Source organism: Ranitomeya imitator, chromosome 7 (genome assembly GCF_032444005.1).
Source record: "Ranitomeya imitator isolate aRanImi1 chromosome 7, aRanImi1.pri, whole genome shotgun sequence".
In the NCBI taxonomy this organism is placed as follows: Eukaryota; Metazoa; Chordata; class Amphibia; order Anura; family Dendrobatidae; genus Ranitomeya; species Ranitomeya imitator.
Genome location: NC_091288.1, coordinates 143,777,069 through 143,796,622, shown reverse-complemented (window position 1 = coordinate 143,796,622; position 19,554 = coordinate 143,777,069). Strand labels below are relative to the sequence as shown.

General features: G+C 42.1%; 1 protein-coding gene across 4 annotated transcripts in view; it reads left to right on the top strand.

The window, feature by feature from the left end:
• RFTN2 (raftlin family member 2) overlaps positions 1-19,554 on the top strand; it is a 164,806-nt gene that overhangs the window by 57,031 nt on the left and 88,221 nt on the right. For all 4 annotated transcript variants that reach the window (XR_011314694.1, XR_011314693.1, XM_069733883.1 and 1 more), the window contains exon 3: positions 8,750-8,861. Coding sequence is in view for 2 of the 4 variants with exons in the window: in XM_069733883.1 (XP_069589984.1) it covers positions 8,750-8,861 (112 nt within the window). In the remaining 2 variants the exon portion in view is untranslated. The remainder of the gene's footprint in view (positions 1-8,749; positions 8,862-19,554) is intronic.

Below are 19,554 nucleotides of genomic sequence, written 5' to 3'. Positions count from 1 at the left end.
TGAATCTTGAGAACTCTCTATATTATTTTTTGAATAACATAGTTTTCCAGTGAGGTCTTCGTCCACATATTTTTGTCTTTTAGTATAGAACATTTTTGTATTGTTTAACCCCTTTCTAACCTTAGACGTACTATCCCATCGAGGTGCCCTGGGCCTATCTGACCCTCGACGGGATAGTACGTCATATGCGATCGGCAGCGCTCAAGGGGGGAGCGCCGCCGATCGCAGCCGGGTGTCAGCTGCTTATCGCAGCTGACATCCGGCACTATGTGCCAGGAGCGGTCACGGACCGCCCCCGGCACATTAACCCCCGGCACACCGCGATCAAAGATGATCATGATGTGCCGGCGGTACAGGGAAGCATCGCGCAGGGAGGGGACTCCCTGCGGGCTTCCCTGAGCCCCCCACAGCAACGCGATGTGATCGCGTTGCTGCGAGGGTCTTACCTCCCTCCCTGCCTGCTCCAAGCCCGGATCCAAGATGGCCACGGATCCGGGTCCAGCAGGGAGGGAGGTGGCTTCACAGAGCCTGCTCAGAGCAGGCACTGTGAAGCCTGCAGCACTGTAAGTCAGATCGGTGATCTGACAGAGTGCTGTGCAAACTGTCAGATCACCGATCTGTGATGTCCCCCCCCCCCGGGACAAAATAAAAAAGTTAAAAAAATTTTTTCCAAAAGTGTAAAAAAAAATAAAAAAAAATATTCCTAAATAATGAAAAAAAAAATATTATTCCCATAAATACATTTCTTCATCTAAATAAAAAAAAAACCAATAAAAGTGCACATATTTAGTATCGCCGCGTCCGTAACGACCCGACCTATAAAACTGGCTCACTAGTTAACCCCTTCAGTAAACACCGTAAGAAAAAAAAAAAAAGAGGCAAAAAACAACGCTTTATTATCATACCGCCGAACAAAAAGTGGAATAACACGCGATCAAAAAGACGGATATAAATAACCATGGTACCGCTGAAAACATTATCTTGTCCCGCAAAAAACGAGCCACGATACAGCATCATCAGCAAAAAAATAAAAAAGTTATAGTTCTGAGAATAAAGCGATGCAAAAATAATTATTTTTTCTGTAAAATAGTTTTTATCGTATAAAAGCGCCAAAACATAAAAAAATGATATAAATGAGATGTCGCTGTAATCGTACTGACCCAAAGAATAAAACTGCTTTATCAATTTTACCAAACACGGAACGGTATAAACGCCTCCCCCAAAAGAAATTCATAAATAGCTGGTTTTTGGTCATTCTTCCTCACAAAAATCGGAATAAAAAGCGATCAAAAAATGTCACGTGCCCGAAAATGTTACCAATAAAAACGTCAACTCGTCCCGCAAAAAACAAGACCTCACATGACTCTGTGGACCAAAATATGGAAAAATTATAGCTCTCAAAATGTGGTAACGCGAAAAATATTTTTTGCAATAAAAAGCGTCTTTCAGTGTGTGACGGCTGCCAATCATAAAAATCCGCTAAAAAACTCGCTATAAAAGTAAATCAAACCCCCCTTCATCACCCCCTTAGTTAGGGAAAAATTAAAAAAATGTATTTATTTCCATTTTCCCATTAGGGCTAGGGTTAGGGTTAGGGCTAGAGTTAGGGCTAGGGCTAGGGTTAGGGTTAGGGCTAGGGTTAGGGCTAGGGTTAGGGCTAGGGTTAGGGCTAGGGTTAGGGCTAGGGTTAGGGCTGGGGTTAGGGCTAGGGTTAGGGCTAGGGTTAGGGCTAGGGTTGGGGCTACAGTTAGGGTTGGGGCTAAAGTTAGGGTTGGGGCTAAAGTTAGGGTTAGGGTTTAGATTACATTTACAGTTGGGAATAGGGTTGGGATTAGGGTTAGGTGTGTGTCAGGGTTAGAGGTGTGGTTAGGGTTACCGTTGGAATTAGGGTTAGGGGTGTGTTTGGATTAGGGTTTCAGTTATAATTGGGGGGTTTCCACTGTTTAGGCACATCAGGGGCTCTCCAAACACGACATGGCGTCCGATCTCAATTCCAGCCAATTCTGCGTTGAAAAAGTAAAACAGTGTCCTTCCCTTCCGAGCTCTCCCGTGTGCCCAAAGAGGGGTTTACCCCAACATATGGGGTATCAGCGTACTCAGGACAAATAGGACAACAACTTTTGGGGTTCAATTTCTCCTGTTACCCTTGGGAAAATACAAAACTGGGGGCTAAAAAATAATTTTTGTGGGAAAACAAAAAGATTTTTTATTTTCACAGCTCTGCGTTATAAACTGTAGTGAAACACTTGGGGGTTCAAAGTTCTCACAACACATCTAGATTAGTTCCCTGGGGGGTCTAGTTTCCAAAATGGTGTCACTTGTGGGGGGTTTCTACTGTTTAGGCACATTAGGGGCTCTGCAAACGCAATGTGATGCCTGCAGACTATTCCATCTAAGTCTGCATTCCAAATGGCGCTCCTTCCCTTCCGAGCCCTCCTATGCGCCCAAACAGTGGTTCCCCCCACATATGGGATATCAGCGTACTCAGGACAAATTGGACAACAACTTTTGGGGTCGAATTTCTCCTCTTACCCTCGGGAAAATACAAAACTGGGGGCTAAAAAATAATTTTGGGGGGAAAGTTTTTTTTTTTTTTTTCACGGCTCTGCGTTACAAACTGTAGTGAAACACTTCGGGGTTCAAAGCTCTAACAACACATCTAGATGAGTTTCTTAGGGTGTCTAGTTTCCAAAATGGTGTCACTTGTGGGGGGTTTCTACTGTTTAGGTACATTAGGGGCTCTGCAAACCCAATGTGATGCCTGCAGACTATTCCATCTAAGTCTGCATTCCAAATGGCGCTCCTTCCCTTCCGAGCCCTCCTATGCGCCCAAACAGTGGTTCCCCCCACATATGGGATATCAGCGTACTCAGGACAAATTGGACAACAACTTTTGGGGTCGAATTTCTCCTCTTACCCTCGGGAAAATACAAAACTGGGGGCTAAAAAATAATTTTGGGGGGAAAGTTTTTTTTGTTTTTTTTCACGGCTCTGCGTTACAAACTGTAGTGAAACACTTGGGGGTTCAAAGCTCTAACAACACATCTAGATGAGTTCCTTAGGGTGTCTAGTTTCCAAAATGGTGTCACTTGTGGGGGGTTTCTACTGTTTAGGTACATTAGGGGCTCTGCAATCGCAATGTGACACCTGCAGACCATTCCATCTAAGTCTGCATTCCAAATGGCGCTCCTTCCCTTCCGAGCCCTCCCATGCGCCCAAACAGTGGTTCCCCCCACATATTGTGTATAATCGCACTCAGGACAAATTGGGCAACAAATTTTGGGGTCCAATTTCTCCTGTTACCCTCGGGAAAATACAAAACTGGGGGCTAAAAAAATAATTTTTGTGGGAAAAAATTTTTGTTTTATTTTTACGGCTCTGCATTATAAACTTCTGTGAAGCCCTTGGTGGGTCAAAGCGCTCAAAACACATTTAGATAAGTTCCTTAGGGGGTCTACTTTCCAAAATGGTGTCACTTGTGGGGGGTTTCAATGTTTAGGCACATCAGTGGCTCTCTAAAAGCAACATGGCATCCCATCTCAATTCCTGTCAATTTTGCATTGAAAAGTCAAACGGCGCTCCTTCCCTTCCGAGCTCTCCCATGCGCCCAAACAGTAGTTTACCCCCACATATGGGGTATCAGCGTACTCAGGACAAATTGTACAACTTTTGGGGTCCAATTTCTTCTCTTACCCATGGGAAAATAAAAAATTGGGGGCGAAAAGATAATTTTTGTGAAAAAATATGATTTTTTATTTTTACGGTTCTGCATTATAAACTTCTGTGAAGCACTTGGTGGGTCAAAGTGCTCACCACACCTCTAGATAAGTTCCTTAGGGGGTCTACTTTCCAAAATGGTGTCACTTGTGGGGGGTTTCAATGTTTAGGCACATCAGTGGCTCTCTAAACACAACATGGCGTCCCATCTCAATTCCTGTCAATTTTGCATTGAAAAGTCAAACGGCGCTCCTTCCCTTCCAAGCTCTCCCATGCGCCCAAACAGTGGTTAACCCCCACATATGGGGTATCAGCGTACTCAGGACAAATTGTACAACAACTTTTGGGGTCCAATTTCTTCTCTTACCCTTGAGAAAATAAAAAATTGGGGGCGAAAAGATAATTTTTGGGAAAAAATATGATTTTTTATTTTTACGGTTCTGCATTATAAACTTCTGTAGACACAAAAGAGAATAGTAAAACCAAAAACACTCAGTTTGAAAAAATGTTGCAGTAATCCGCAAGTGCTAGTAAAAGATGTAAAAAACAGGGTATTTGGTTGATACGTTTTTTGCAAAAAATGTATACTAAGCTGCTCTACCAATCTTCACGGTATACCCTTATCAGAGCAGTCCTAACTAATGTATGCAATCCCTATCTGGTGTATTTAAAAACCTGATCATCTGTATATAACCTGTGTGAACAGGGTTCAGAGAGGAAAAATCCATGTGTGCATACAGGGTAGAACAGCTTTTGTGCAGATAGCCCAAGAGGAGTGTTGGAACTCCCCAGTCTTGTAGACACAAGAGAACAATTATGGAAACAGGAACACATGGGCTACTTGCACACTTTGTGCAAGTAGCCCATGTGTTCCTGTTTCCATTATAAACTTCTGTGAAGCACTTGGTGGGTCAAAGTGCTCACCACACCTCTAGATAAGTTCCTTAGGGGGTCTACTTTCCAAAATGGTGTCACTTGTGGGGGGTTTCAATGTTTAGGCACATCAGGGGCTCTGCAAACGCAACATGGTGTCCCATCTCGATTCCAGTCAATTTTGCATTGAAAAGTCAAATGGCGCTCCTTCGCTTCCGAGCTCTGTCATGCGCGCAAACAGTGGTTTACCCCCACATATGGGGTATCGGTGTACTCAGGACAAATTGTACAACAACTTTTGGGGTCCATTTTCTCCTGTTACCCTTGGTAAAATAAAACAAATTGGAGCTGAAATAAATTTTTTGTGAAAAAAAAGTTAAATGTTCATTTTTATTTAAACATTCCAAAAATTCCTGTGAAGCACCAGAAGGGTTAATAAACTTCTTGAATATGGTTTTGAACACCATGAGGGGTGCAGTTTTTAGAATGGTGTCACACTTGGGTATTTTCTATCATATAGACCCCTCAAAATGCCTTCAAATGAGATGTGGTCCCTAAAAAAAATGGTGTTGTAAAAATGAGAAATTGCTGGTCAACTTTTAACCCTTATAACTCCCTAACAAAAAAATTTTGGTTCCAAAATTGTGCTGATGTAATGTAGACATGTGAGAAATGTTACTTATTAAGTATTTTGTGTGACATATCTCTGTGATTTAATTGCATAAAAATTCAAAGATGGAAAATTGCGAAATTTTCATAATTTTCGCCAAATTTCTGTTTTTTTCACAAATAAACGCAGGTACTATCAAACAATTTTTACCACTATTATGAAGTACAATATGTCACAAGAAAACAATGTCAGAATCACCAGGATCCGTTGAAGCGTTCCAGAGTTATAACCTCATAAAGGGACAGTGGTCAGAATTGTAAAAATTGGCCCGGTCATTAACGTGCAAGCCACCCTTGGGGGTAAAGGGGTTAAAGGGACTCTGTCACCTGAATTTGGAGGGTACAATCTTCAGCCATAGTGGCGGGGTTTTGGGGTGTTTGATTCACCCTTTCCTTACCCGCTGGCTGCATGCTGGCTGCCATATTGGATTGAAGTTCATTCTCTGTCCTCCGTAGTACATGCCTGCACAAGGCAATCTTGTACTATGGAGGTCAGAGAATGAACGTCAATCCAATAATCGCCGAAACTGAAACATACTGACATTTAAAAAATTAAAACTTAGAGAGGATACAAAAGTTTCTTTCACAAAAGATGTATTGAATTACACAGTTTTCTTTAATTCCTATCAATGTGAAACAGAGTATTTAATATGGAAACCTCTCCAAATCACTGTATGGATGCTCAATACATGTAATTACAATAGATGCACATTGTAAAAGAGGAAATAAGGAATTCCCAAATCGATGGACTGGTGCCAGATATGCACAAGTAGTGTGATATTGAAGTAATTACATCAGGCAAAAAAATCCGGAGCTAAGATTTGTTTATATTATTTCAGTCTTTTGTTTATTTTCCCCCTAAAACTTTGCCCATCCAGATGTTTTAGACATGGAAATGCTACTTACCAAATGTCACATTTCTTTGTGCATTTTACTCCTGTCCCTCCACTCTATAACCATCAGTGAATACCACAAAACAAAATTAGAAAAATGATTTTAATAAATTACAGATGATGAATTGGGCCCAGTGAGCTCAGATTCCTAGAATTTTATCATTTTTAGAATGATAAAATACCAAATCCTTCTGCCAGCCCATCACATGTTCCATCAGGAGATACAACATTCTAAACAAAGGACCATTCAAATCAATGGTGATTTTCTTAGACAGTTGGGTCATAAGTTTATAGCAACTGAAATGTTGTGTGTTGGGTTCTCTACATAACAACACATCCCCTTGATTCCAGAAACTGATGTTCCTTTGTGCTTGATGTGATCTCCTGAAATGAATCCTATTACACTTCTGTATATTTTGGCAGATCTTCTCCTGTAAATATTTTGAAACAAGGAACAGTCGTGCTCCGCTTTATTATACCAGATCTGGTGATAACACAACATGCAATTAATCCATGAAAAAAAATGTTGATCTTTTTGTAAAATCTGAGACATATGGAAATACATAATGGGCCCATGATATTCTTTTTATAACTTGTAGCACAACCATGGATGATTTTCTTTGGTAAATATGTTTTAATATTCTTTATCTGTAGTATCATACTCTCTGTTTTTCAAAAATTTTGCTGGGCAGTTCATATTGGAAAATTCTTCCCCTGTGGACCCAGAGATGGATTTTTTTTCCAAAATGATATGTTTTTTTTTTTTTCTTTCTGTACTCTTGAGGAATTTCCTTTGATTGTGCCATAATGTTTTTGTTGAGTCTTTGTGCTGACAACTTAACTGATGGCAAAGGTCAAAAGTTGTGATGGTTGTATGAAGCCGGGCTGGCTGTAATCAAGCCTGTGCTCGTTCCACTCACTCTAATTAGTACTGTAATTGGGTTCAGTTTCCTCCAGGTAATTATTTTCTGCATAGTACCAGCTGATGGCGGATAACTGTGCATCAAATAAAGTCAAATTTAAGATATATTTCTCCAGCAATCTACAGTAAAATAAAATCAGTCAACAATCCGGTGAGGTCATGTTTTTTCCCTTACAGCAAAATGAAACAATATGCACATTATTTTTGTTTAGTTATATTAGGAATCTATAGGAAACAGCACTAACCTGCTACAAATCTAACAGGAATCTCTTGATTATTTGGGAGCTCAGATTTCTGGAACAAGTTTACTAGATTGTTTAGAACACGGCTTTACATGTTATTTCATCCATTAGACACACCATACCCATGTCAAACGTAGGATATAATAAATATATAATAAATAATGGTATATACACAGGGACACTACAAACCAACCATGAGCAGGAAGGTATAAATGACAAGGTGTCAACAAAGCCCTTATACTAGTTACCCGCCATATAGTCCTCTGGGTGACCTCACTACATATTTGTGATTCCAGGACCCACACATGAAAGAGAAAAAAACAAGTGTTTGATGAAAAATGTCTTGCAAGAGTATCAAATAATAAACAAAATTGTTTCATGGGTGGGTACCTTTGCCTGTTGTGCACCTCAGAGGTTTAAGTACATATGGAACTCCAATCTCAGTTTAGGCCCAATATGTTGGTCAGTACTAGGCTCCAAAATAAAGCTGATAGCATGTCTCAAATAGGCATACCGCATACCAATGGGGGCATAGACTCAAACAATAACAAAGAAGATGTAAGCTATATTTGGAGCTAGATAACTAACAAAATGAATGTCCTATGCGTAGTCCTTAATAATTTCAAATAGGTGCAATGCAAAATTACACAGCAGATGCCCTGTATAAATAAAAATTATCCTATAAAGGTCTATTAAACCATATACAGGGCAGCACAAAATCAGTAGCCTTATGCGTCATACCACATGCCATGGCAAAAAGTTAGATAAGTGTCATATAAACAGAAACAGGCTAAATGCTGAGCCACAGCATAATAAAAGATGTGCACCTATAGAGGATGACCAGAATGAACGCAAAACTATTATCCAGGGGGTGCTGGGACCCAACGCGTGTCGCCACCACAGTGGCTTCATCAGGGGTAGGAGTACTGAGTACTCAGCATTTAGCCTGTTTCTGTTTATATGACACTTATCTAACTTTTTGCCATGGCATGTGGTATTTGCTGGTGGTCCCTGGAATATAGTCTGTCTCTTTATCCTAGTCCCTATTTTAGACAGTTTTTTTATAAATAGCGCTTTAGCGCTTGTTCTTATTATATTCTATGGCGCTGTGCACACCTCAGATCTTTTCCTTGGTCCGACTGGTCTGTTGGAAAAATAGGAGACGTTTCTGATTTTGATGTGACAAAATAGGTAATGCAAGTCCATGAAAAAAATAGGACAGTGTTTTTTTTTTTCAATATAGAAGAAAAACTGATACAACTCTGATCAATGTCTGAGCAGAATGATGGGTCCGTTTTTCACATTTGTGCAGAAATCTGTTGTGTGCACCTACACCAAGTATGAGTTTTTTATTGGGATGTTTACAACTTGTCAATTAATGTACTTATTTGTTAACAATTAAATTAAATACAATGCATTTTTCTCTCTTTCAGTCAAAAGCATACAGTATCCACAGGACAGAAACAGGCCAGCCTTGTTATTGAGGAATGGATGTCTATATGTGAAGCTCTGACAAATGAAGGCATGAAAATTCTACTAGAAAAAGTATTCTTCCATTTTTAATTTTGCCTAAACTTGACTGTTATTAGTACATGTATTTAATTACTTACTTTAATTACAATTATTCACTTATTTATTTCACTCACTTATATAGCACTATTAATGCCATAAAACTTCACAGACCTCATCATTGTCCCCACTGGGGCTCATCAGTATGTCTTTGGAGTGTGGGAGGAAACCCATATAAACTCCTGGTGGGATCTGAACCCAGGATAAAAGAGCTGCAAAGCCACAGTGCTAACCACTGAGCCACTATTTGCCAGTAGTGCATATCTAATATAAGATAATTATAAATATCCCCAATAATGTGTCACATGTCATCCTATGGCCAAGATTTGGAATATATTAGACCGTCTGAAAGGGCTCAAATAACGGAGGTGCGTGCTATATCAATGGAGCCTACTCCAAATTGTGTGTCAGGAATGTAAAGTTCTCTTGACATGAGAACACAAATTCCTTGGAAATGTTCTACATACAGCTTCTCATGGGAGACACTATGCCTTAACCTCACAAATGCACATATCATGTAAAAATAATCATTGCTTATGGCAGTACAAAATCTTTCCATCTTGCCGCAAATGCAAACATGATGGTCACTTGATGGGTGAGCGGACAGTGATAGCGCAGCTCATAGAAACATTTGGAAATGCAAGGAATTTGAAGAAAACTCTATTTCCAAGGTTTTTATCGCTCTGCCCACTACACATTGTAGTGGATAACCTCTTTCAGTGACATTATTTAATAGAATGGAAAAAAAATCTCCAGCGATGGAAACAAGTTGGATGTAAGTAAAACTTTGCCTTTATCTCTTCAATTAAAAAGCATCACAGCTTGTGCCCCACTGAGGACTAATTGTGAGCATAATTAAGGCTTAACAGCCGAAATGCATCAGTTTAACCAGTCTTCTGTGGTGTACAAGCTGTGATGCCTTGTAATTGAAGAAATAAAGGTGAAGTTTTACTTACATCCAACTTGTTACTAGCGCTGCAGTATAATCCGACCTGCACCAGGGCTACGTGCATTGACTGTGTCATATCCAGGCATCAATTAAGATGAACTGACTTTCTCTCTTTTTGCTATTAAACAGGATGGTTTAGGCTGCGTGTCCATGATCAGGATGGCCGGCGGTATCGTCGGAGCGGCTTTGCCGCTCTGCGCTAAGCCCCGCCCCCTTCTGGGACGCGATGATGCCGGATGTGTTCACAGCACACATCCGGCATCATCGCACCCATCGCATAGGGCCCTGTGCTATATCTTGCGGCGACGCAGCGTCACCGCAAGATATACGGACATGCTGCGATCTGAAAAGACGCGCAGCATGTCCGGAGTCGCAGGGCCGCCGCGTGCGTGTTACCACGCATAGTGGAGACGGGATTTCATTAAATCCCCTCCAGTATGCTGTAACATCTGGACGCTGCGTGTTTGACGCTGCGGCTCTATGCAGCGTCAGATACGCAGCGTTTCCTGCACGTGGAAACATACCCTTACTCAACAGCGAAAACCATCAAGGAAGCACTGCATTAACCCCTTCATGACCTTGGGATTTTTCGTTTTTCCGTGTTCGTTTTTCACTCCCCTCCTTCCCAGAGCCATAACTTTTCTATTTTTCCGTCAATTTGGCCATGTGAGGGCTTATTTTTTGCGGGACGAGTTGTACTTTTGAATGACATCATTGGTTTTAGCATGTCGTGTACTAGAAAACGGGAAAAAAATTCCAAGTGCGGTGAAATTGCAAAAAAAAGTGCAATCCCACACTTGTTTTTTGTTTGGCTTTTTTGCTAGGTTCACTAAATGCTAAAACTGACCTGCCATTATGATTCTCCAGGTCAGTACGAGTTCATAGACACCAAACATATCTAGGTTATTTTTTATCTAAGTGGTGAAAAAAAATTCCAAACTTTGCTAGAAAAAAAAAAATTGCGCCATTTTCCGATACCCGTAGTGTCTCCATTTTTCGTGATCTGGGTTCGGTTGAGGGCTTATTTTTTGCGTGCCGAGATGACGTTTTTAATGATAGCATTTCGGTGCAGATACGTTCTTTTGATCGCCCGTTATTGTATTTTAATGCAATGTCGCAGCGACCAAAAAAACGTAATTCTGGCGTTTTGAATTTTTTTCCCGCTACGCTGTTTAGCGATCAGGTTAATGCTTTTTTTTAGTTGATAGATCGGGCGATTCTGAGCGCTGCGATACCAAATATGCATAGATTTTATATTTTTTTTATTGATTTATTTTGATTGGGGCGAAAGGGGGGTGATTTAAACTTTTATATTTTTTTTATTTTTTTAACATTTTTTTCAACTTTTTTTTTTTACTTTTGCCATGCTTCAATAGCCTCCATGGGAGGCTAGAAGCAGGCACAACTCGATCGCCTCTGCTACATAGCAGCGATCTGCTGATCGCTGCTATGTAGCAGAAATGGAGGTGTGCTGTGAGCGCCGACCACAGGGTGGCGCTCACAGTCACCGGCGATCAGTAACCATAGAGGTCTCAAGGACCTCTATGGTTACAATGGAGACGCATCGCCGACCCCCGATCATGTGACGGGGGTCGGCGATGACGTCATTTCCGGCCGCCCAGCCGGATGCGGTAGTTAAATGCCTACCACCGCTTTCTCTGGCCTCCACCACCTTTCTCCTCTGCTTCTCACTGACGTATCCGCTCTGCAGACTGTCCGGTCACACTGCGCTCTGCATGATCCGGAAGTAGTTTTTGCAATAGAAGCCTATGGAGCCTCAGGGCAAGGCTCAGTAGGCTTTTATTGTAAAATAGACATCTGGCTCATGCATAGCGCCTACAACTAGTCGGCTAGCCACAATTGCGGTGACGTGACTCAGAAGCAGAAAAGAACAGCGCTGGACACTGGAGACAGCAGCAGTGGGTGAGTACATTAATACACTGACACTACCTTAGGCCGGTTTCACACGTCAGTGGCTTCGGTACGTGAGGTGACAGTTTCCTCACGTACCAGAGACACTGACACACGTAGACACATTAAAATCAATGTGTTTCTGCACATGTCAGCGTGTTTTCACGGACCGTGTGTCCGTTTGAAAAACACGGAGACATGTCAGTGTTTGTGGGAGCGCACGCATCACACGGACCCATTAAAGTCAATGGGTCCATGTAAAACACGTACCGCACACGGATGCTGTCCGTGTGCAGTCCGTGTGCCATGCAGGAGACAGCGCTACTGTAAGCGCTGTCCCCCCAGCTTGTGGTGCTGAAGCCCCATTCATTTCTTCTCTCCAGCAGCGTTCGCTGGAGCGAAGGAATGAAAAATCTTTTTTTTTAATTTTTTTGTTGTGAAAATAAAGTTCCCGGTAATCTCCCCCCTCCCTCCCCCTGTGCGCCCGCCCGCTGGCATTAAAATACTTACCCGGCTCCCACGATGCTTCCTCCAGCGTCGCAGCTCTTCCTGTATGAGCGGTCACGTGGTGCCGCACATTACACCCATAGGGGTGGAGCCGCATATTCATCACTGTAATAAGCAGCACCACGTGACCGCTCATACAGGAAGAGCTGCGACGCTGGAAGAAGCATCGAGGGAGCCGGGTAAGTATTTTAATGCCAGCGGGCGGGCGCACAGGGGGAGGGAGGGGGAGATTACCGGGAACTTTATTTTCACAACAAAAATTTTTTTTTTTAAATGATTTTTAATTCCTTCGCTCCAGCGAACGCTGCTGGGAAGAAGGAATGAATTCTGGATTCAGCACCCAAAGCAGGGGACAGCGCTTAACTCTAGCGCTGTCTCCTGCACGGTGCGTGTGATACCCAGTCGGCACACAGCTGCCGCACGTGTGCCACACTGATGTGCCACGTCAGCACACGGACATACAGACATGGATAACTCCGGTACCGATTTTTCCGGTACCGGAATTATCTGGACGTGTGGGACAGGCCTTTAACATGCATTATACACACATTTAATGAAAAAAAAAAGTTAGTGGGAGTGCTTCTTTAGCAACATTTTCTCATCACAAGCCTTCCATACATCTTATTAAATCATGAACATCTGCTTGACCAAATTACAATTTTACTAGTCTTTACTAGTTAAAAGGACCTATGGAACCGCTCACTTTCGCATCGAGAGGTTAATGATGTAGATTGAGTCACTTCTACAACGACTTCTTTGGACACATGCACAATTGGCCGGTGTAGTTACTTGTCCCATTCTTTCTTAATTATGCTAGCATGTTCACTTGGTTTAATTTTCACTCTCTGTTTATGTCTTTTGACTGATATTTAGCTTTACAAATTTTTATTAGGCCACATTTCATACATAAAAAACAGACCTATTTAACCCCTTCACACTGAAGCCTGTTTTCACTTACCTGACCAGGCCAATTTTTTCAATTCTGACCAGTGTCATTTTATGAGGTCATAACTCTGGAACGGATCCCACTGATTCTGGTATTGTTTTCTTGTGACATATTGTACTTCATAATGGTGGTAAAATTTGTCGATATTGTTTGCTTTTATTTGTGAAACTATCACAAATTTGGTGAAAATTTCGCAATTTTCAAACTTTTCATTTATATGTCCTTAAACCAGAGTTACAGAAAAAAGCTAGGAGGAAAAAGACAGCGCAATAGGGTTTTAGCCAATTGAGATAAAGCTGTTTAAATAAGGTTATACTAACCTGATTTAGTTGTGTATACACAACATTTCAATCACTTATACATCCAGCTGCTGCAGGTCCAATGGGTGTCCAGACCTGGAAAACACAGATGAGGAGGATTTGTGGATATCCCATATAATAAATCCCAATCCATACAGAAAGTACATGCGGTTATTCTTTATTTATTTTTTAGTCTACGCGTTTCAGAGTACTACAGACCTCTTCATTAGGACAAGAAAAGAAAAACCGCATGTACTTTCTGTCTGGATTTGGATTTACTATATGGGATACCAGCAGCGCAGATTATCCGCAAATCCTCCTTATCTGTCTTAAACCAGATTTATGTCACACAAAATAGTTACTAAATAACATTTTCCAAATGTCTACTTCAGAAACATTTTGAAACATAATTTTCCATTGTTAGGAAGTTAGAAGGGTTAAAAGTTGACCAGCGATTTCTAATTTTTCCAACAAAATATACAAAACCATTTTTTTTAGGGATCACATCACATTTGAAGAGACTTTGTGGGGCCTATATAACAGAAAATAAACAAAAGTAACACCATTCTAAAAATTGCTCTCCTCAAGGTGCTGAAAGCCACATTCAACAAGTTTATTAACCCTTCAGGTGCTTCACAGGAACTGAAACAATGTGGAAGTAAAAAATGAACATTTAACTTTTATTCATAAAATTTTTATTTTAGACCCATTTTTTTATTTTCACAATGGTAACAAGAGAAAATGGGCCCCAAAATTTGTTGTGGAATTTCTCCTGAGTACGCCAATTCCACATATGTGGGGGAAAACAACTGATTTGGCAGGAAGGGAATCGAGAGTGGATGCCATGTCGCGTTTGGAGAGCCCGACGGACCGAGACAGTCAAAAAACCCCACTAGCGACCCCATTTTGGAAACTACACCCCTCAAAAAACTTATCTAGATGTGTGGTGAGCACCTTGAACCCCCAGGTACTCCACAGAAATGTATAACAATGAGCTGTGAAAATAAAAAATCACATTTTTTCCATCTCTAATTTTTCATTTTTACAAGGGTAACAGAAGAAAATGAATGGCAGAATTATTGTAGAATTTCTCCTGAGTACGCCAATACCCCATATGTGGGAGAAGACCACTATTCGAGCGCATGGCAGGGCTCAGAAGGGAAGGAGCACCGTTTGACTTTTTGAATGCAAAATTGGCTGGAATCAAGAGTGGACGCCATGTCACATTTGGAGAGCCCCTGATGTGCCTAAACAGTGAAAACCCGCACATGTGACCCCATTTTGCAAACTTGACCCCCCAAGGAATTTATCTACATGTGTGGTAAACACCTTGAACCCCAAAGTGCTTCACAAAAATTTATAACGTTGAGCCATGAAAATGAAAAAAAATCATATTTTTTCCACAGAAATATTTTTAGCCCCAATCTTTTTATTTTCACAAGGGAATCAGGAGAAAATGGACCCCAAAAATTGTTGTGCAATTTCCCCTGAGTTGGTGAACAACTACTGTTTGGGTGCACAGCATGGCTCGCAATGGAAAGAGTGATGGTTTGGAGTGCAGACTTTGATGAAATGGACTGCCATGCTTGCTATGCTTGGAGAGTCTCTGATGTGCCTAAACAGTGGATATTCCCCACAAGTGACCCTATTTTTGAATCTAGACTCCTCAATGAATGTATCTAGAGGCATAGTTATAGTAATGATTATAATGTTTTTGGTTTTACTGGTGTATGAATTTATAATGTGGTGGTATGAGTAAGTTGTGCGGAATACATCAGATTATAAAAGTGTGTTGTGTCAACAGAGTAAAAAAAATGTATTAATTTGTGGACTTGTGGTACGCTTTAAAGCAATCCTACAGGCAAAGGCCAAGTTTCTTAAGGCATGTTTCACAATGATAATTTGTATCTTTGTGGATTCCCCTCTTGGAGCATACCCTGCACATTTTTGTGATCTTCCCTTCTTCGCTGTTTGGGGAACCTCTCACGGAGGTACGGGGACCATTACCTTCCTGATTGCCAAACATTATAGCCTGGATGGCTACCTCCTGAAACTGAAGGGAGGTCCTCGTTTTGCCTGCAGATCAAAACAGCACAAAATAATTGTACAGTGCCATTTGTGCAATGTGTGCTGACAATTTTTTGTCCCATACTTTAGCTTTTCGCATGGCACTGTATGGTTGAGGACCTGATCTGAGAGCTCTTCATCATCATGTGCTTATTATAATCCAGGACACAATCTGGCTTTGGGACTTGTGTTGTGGTACCTCGGACAGTGACAAGGGAGCTGTTGTCACGGTGTATGGTGGTCAACATAAGGACATACATTTTTTCCTTATACTTGAACACCAGCATTGGGCTCTGCTGTCACCCTCGCGGCTTAGGGAGGCTTGTCTGATTTTTTCACACGGTGCCTCATGCAATAGTACTTCTGACAGAGAGTTTCTTAAACTGTGGGATATTGGTGTAAAAGTTATCTACATAGAGGCTGATAACCCTTATCCAGCAGTGGGTGCAGCAATTCCCACACAATTTTCCCACTCACCCCCAGGATATGGGTGCATTTAGGGGGGTCAGTCTGGGTGTCCTTCCCTTTGTAGACCCTACATCTATGGGTGTACCCTGAGGTACTTTTGCACAGTTTGTACAGTTTTATTCCATACCTGGCCCTCTTACTGGGCAGGTATTGTCAGAATTTTAGCCTCCCTTTGAAATGAACCTGCACTGATTGTGCTGTAATGGTTTCTGTTTGTGCTAAGGGCTTGCGTGGCCACACCTCCCTTGCTTTTATCATTGTTAGTGTGTGTACTTGAAATGCTGTCCCCAGCCAATTGCTGAGGGGCAGCTCCTATATAAAGTTCCCCTGCCCTATGGGTGGGGGCTGAGCTACTCAAAAAAGCTCTTGAACTTTGCTATGTGTATTTGTATTCCTGCACCTCTCCTATCTATGTTTTGGAACCAAAGTCCTTGCTTTGATTCCTGTTTTGTCCTATTCTGGCGCCTGTCCTGGAGGCGGTATATCCAGGCCCGAATCATTGATCCTGTACCTGTCCTGTACCTGACCCTGTCTGAACTGTGTCTGCTGTGTTATGTTCCTGGAATCCCTCTGTGTCTGGAGCCTCACACCCAGTGACTTTGAGTTTCTTGTAACCGGTGTTTCGGCTGATCATCTACTACTCTGACTACCATGCATTGTTAGCTCCTGGCAGGTCCAGAAAATCTTGCGGTTCTAGCACCATCCCACTTGAGTTCCTTCCTAGGTCCGATGCCTGGAGCCTGATGACCGCAGTCTGGAACCTGATGACCGCTGCCTGGAGCTTGGAGCCTGATGACTGTGGTGTGCCTGTAGGTCGTGTCGGATGTCTGGAACCGAACGACTTCTGTCTGATGTCTGCTGGTGACCCTGGGTCCAGATGTCCTGATGCCCTGTCTGTACCCTGATGTTTTGCCTGTGTCCTGATGACCTCGTGTACCCTGATGTTCTTCCTGTGTCTGATGTCCTGACGTAACTGATGCCCTGTGCTGCCACGCCAGTGTCCCAGCCAATAACCTGGGCTGCCACGCCAGTGTCCCAGATGTCTATCCGGTATTCCTGATGTCCTACACTGATGTCCTGATGACCTCGTGTACCCTGATGTCCTGATGACCTCATGTACCCTGATGTCCTTCCTGTGTCTGATGTCCTGATGTAACTGATGCCCTGGGCTGCCACGCCAGTGTCCCAGCCGATAACTTGGGCTGCCACGCCAGTATCCCAGATGTCTATCTGGTATTCCTGATGTCCTACCCTGATGTCCTGATAACCTTGTGTACCCTGATGTCCTGCCTGTGTCCTGATGTCCCGCCTATGTGTGCCTCCGTGATCCGTTGGTGTCTTGGGGTCCCTTCTGGGAGGTGTGGAATCAGGAGCCTGGCATAGTAATGTTTGGTTTATATACTGTGTGACTTTAGTTTGGTAAACCTTCCTTTATTTATACCTGAAGTTGTGCGGTGTAATCAAGTCCTACGTGTCTCTTTCCTTGTCCACATGCTCAGCTGCCACAGAACATCGGTCTCCGGTCTCTGCCCTCCAATAGTTCAGGTAGGCTAGGCCCGGGTCCTCCTCTGCGGTATAAAGGGTCTGAATTGTGTCCCCGGGGGACGCATGCCCCACGCCGTCATGGTCGGTCGGCGTGGGGGTGTCTATGGGCTGAGCCGCGTCAGCGGCTGCAGCTGACTGTGACAGATGGCTTGCAGAGTGGCGATAGCTATTTTAGATTAACCCCTTTGGCACTGATCGGTAACTATTGTTCAGCCAATCAACTCCAAAGGGGTTAAGCAGGAGAGGTAATATTGCGATCACCTCACCCATTGTGACTGCTGTGATTGATGCTTTCATGGCATGTCACATGTATTTTTTTCTTTTTAGAACTTTGTCACTTCACTGTGATGTGCTGGTCAGAATTGATTGAGGAGGTGGTATAGCACCCCTTGGGCAACATGCAGGGATGGCCTACTGTCAGAGACAGCAGCCATCTTATCTCAGTCACCGCGCGAAGCAGCAGTTGCCGCATATTGTGAAGGCGTTAAACAGTGCTATAAATCAGATTCCCATCAGTGTTGCAATTTTTACTGTTAGTGATTTGTCACGTACCCACTTCTCAGCACATGTCTTGGGGTTGCGCCTGCAAGGGTTAATCTATCTCCTTTCTCTCAGTCCAGCATTCTATCTCTATCCTATGCTGTAATGGGAGCATAAATCACACACCGACACAGTCCACACACCCCGCTCATACATGCTGTTTCCACTCACCGATCACACGGGCGATGAGTCCCGGAAATATTACTACTACTGTCTGCCAATCATAAGGATCACACACTTTAAGGATATGGATTCTTTAGCGCATACAAGGCTTAGACTTACTAAAGTTTTAAGCTTTAATAGAAAAGGTACAGTGCTTACAATAAAAAGGTATAAAATATGGGAATAAAAAGTGACATACAAATATGCAAAAACCGTGATAAAATAATGGGATAACTTACATAAATATCGAACTTTGCATTCTGATTCTCTGTTCCTCGGGGAGGGATAAATATGTAATGGATCACATCAGCTTTCCAGGCTGCCCCCACATGCGAACATCTTTCTTTGTGTCTAGGCCTAATTTATAGAGTCAACCTGGAGGTCAAATTTCTAGACCAGTCTCTCAGGTTAATATTATAATTGCTGGTTTGTGACTGGACATGGCCACTCCACCAATAAATATATTATTTTCTCTGAAACTCTTTGTGTAAGGTTTCTCAGATAGATAGTGTCAGGCTGTAATTGGCATCTCTCTTCAAAAGAGCCAGAAGGTGTGAAATGTTTCCCCTTCCTGGTTCTTAGCAAGGCCTCCTGGCAAGATTGGAGACAGGAGACTGCCTTCTCAGGATAACATATGCTGTGAGAACTGCAGTCTCAGGACAGATGTTAATTCTGCTAGTCATACATTCATATCTATACATATTTACTACAGTGTTATATCCATGATTTTCGTAAATGCAAAATAGATGTGTAACACTCCTACCACCAATTGCAATGTTAAAAAAATAACGAGTGCATGTTCTATCCATGAAAAACACTAATAGCACATGAGAGAATGACAGTCCTGCTACCCAGACTTTCCATTTATTCCATAATAAACCAGGCCTGAACATAGGAATTAGCAAAGCTCTTAGCAAAGCTCTTAGCAAACGACAGTGTGCTTTGTTAGGAATATTCTGCTTTTCTGAATTTCTTATACTTTTCCCTGTTTTTTTTAGATAATATACTATATATATATATATCCTGAATCTTAGTATGCATATGAGAGGAATCTTGAGGAAATACAGCAATCCCTGACCACTTGTCTTGTTACCTACAGTATATACAGTACACAAATTAATTTTGTTTTCCCATCTTTGAAATTCCTCAAGATATCTGATCTAATTTTGTATAGTATAAGCTGGTGTCACGACAGTAATCAAACGCCTCCCCAGAGCCCCTCTACTCACCGTGCAATTTCTTTTCAGGTCACGCTATACTGTTGAGTATGTTTCA